General features: G+C 34.3%; 1 protein-coding gene across 2 annotated transcripts; it reads right to left on the bottom strand.

The window, feature by feature from the left end:
* Positions 1 to 221: 221 nt before the first annotated feature.
* On the bottom strand, positions 222 to 1,864 carry LOC109586396 (clustered mitochondria protein homolog). 2 transcript variants are annotated; one of them, XR_002187006.1, is made up of 7 exons: positions 1,683 to 1,864; positions 1,372 to 1,444; positions 1,223 to 1,299; positions 1,068 to 1,171; positions 581 to 650; positions 328 to 476; positions 222 to 275 (listed from the first exon to the last, which is right to left on the bottom strand). XR_002187006.1 is itself a non-coding variant. In XM_020002587.1 (6 exons), exons 3-6 carry the CDS (start codon positions 1,281 to 1,283, stop codon positions 263 to 265), a joined length of 327 nt encoding a protein of 108 aa, XP_019858146.1. In that variant the 5' UTR covers positions 1,284 to 1,299; positions 1,372 to 1,444; positions 1,683 to 1,864; the 3' UTR covers positions 222 to 262. The 2 variants fall into 2 exon arrangements, 1 of the variants encoding a protein (XP_019858146.1); XM_020002587.1 differs by lacking the exon at positions 581 to 650.
* Positions 1,865 to 1,870: the final 6 nt, after the last annotated feature.

The following is a 1,870-nucleotide window of genomic DNA, read 5'->3' as shown; positions in this document are numbered from 1 at the left end:
ATAAACTCAATGACATACCTGACCAAAATGACGCAGCTAGAACAGCCAAATCAAATTCAGCTTTTATTATTAATTGATAACAACCAGGGATCAGGTGAAAGTGAGTAAACTTTAGAACATGCATAACATTTTAACTCGGTATCAGTCATTTAAACTAAACTACATGTACAACCAGTCGATACATTAACATGTACATGGCATGCACATACATGTAGTTACATGCACCACTTACTAGTTTACTGTCTCCTAGAGCATGATGAATTCATGCAATAACTCTATATATAATAATACAATGGAATATATAAGTACTTAAATGACACCACTCACTTATAACAGTTAGCTATGTTGACATGTTGTGGCCCAAAGACTTGAGCAAACAATTGCACAGCTCCAGATAGATAGTCAAGAGCAACTTCAATATTACCAGACTGCAACTGAACCTGAGCCAACTCATACAAACCAGAGGCTTCAAGAGGCTGGGGGGATTGAGGGAAAGAAAATTTAAGATAAAAAGAAAATTAGAAATACAATAAAATTGTTGAAGATTGAAGTACACATACATGTAAAAGACATAACATACCATCGATCTGAAAATTTTTCACTGTGATTGTAATTTCACTGGATTAGAATTCCAAAAAAAATTAGATCACCTACATAATTATATGCCACATTCAATAATACATGACACAGTCTTACTTGGTAAAATTAAATAACAGCATTATTTAAAAACACAGAAGTTTCTACCACATAAATTCCCTAAACTACGGTATACATTGTGTAGCAAAAGTGACAGTACAAAGCAATAATAAATGTAACCATAATTGACAAAAGGTACCTTATGGCGGGTAGTGAAATTTGTCTTTATAGCTAAAAAAAATCATCTTCCTGAGCTCCATTTATCATAAAATTACTCCACAGGATGCAAAAAGTTGCTATCTAACTTTTAGAAACAATTTTAGTTTAACAGAGCACTCAGAGGTTGATATTTTTCATTATAATGATGAATTTTCAAATCCACCATAAGGTACCTTTTGTCAGTTATGGTCACAAATGAAGTTTTGTCTCACTTTAAAATCAGTGTGCTTAACAACAGGTACAATACAGGCAAGATCACCTTCATTCAATGGAGCAGTCAAGGAAAATTTGTAATCCTTCAATGTAATCTGTACTCCTGATAAGAGGTGCGGTCAATGAATATTAGTGAGGTATGATGCCATCTAACCTGTTTTGTTACAGAATTCCCTGAGAAGAGACACTCTGCTAACACCACAAGTAGTACACATGTGAGTTACAGAATTACTAGAGAAAGAGATAGATATTTAAGTACATATACATCATTAAATATTGTTTATTCCGTTATTATTAGCTTACTATTCCAATGTGTACAGGAAATGCTGAAGTACATCTTCCACTAACAGTTTCCATAACTTTCCTTGAGACAAGTCTAACAAAATATATCATTAATGTACTGTACATGTACAAGTTGCATATTATCAATTGCAGCTATTGTACAAAGTAAAAGGTAAAGTAAACATACACTGCATATGGCCTTTGAAATGCACTGCAATGGCTCCATACATTAATAGTAACATAATACAGTCATTACATGTTCATATACATGTAAAGTAAATGCACATTATGCTCTGTATGTCACACATGCTGTAAAAGATATAGCACAATACCTTTTCCAGCAGATGTAGTTTTAGTGACTGGACCACTAGCACCACCACCACCACTTCCTCCTCCCTTCTTCTTGGACTTCTTTTTTGTAGCAGCAACCTCAGAGGGAGAGAGACAGAGAGACAGAGAGAGGACCAATGATACAACAGGAGAGTAGGAGACAATAGTACTGTACAGTACTTACTTCATC

This window comes from Amphimedon queenslandica, unplaced genomic scaffold, assembly GCF_000090795.2.
Source record: "Amphimedon queenslandica unplaced genomic scaffold, v1.1 AMPQUscaffold_12882, whole genome shotgun sequence".
Classification (NCBI taxonomy): domain Eukaryota; kingdom Metazoa; phylum Porifera; class Demospongiae; order Haplosclerida; family Niphatidae; genus Amphimedon; species Amphimedon queenslandica.
This window is presented reverse-complemented; position numbering and strand designations above follow the sequence as displayed.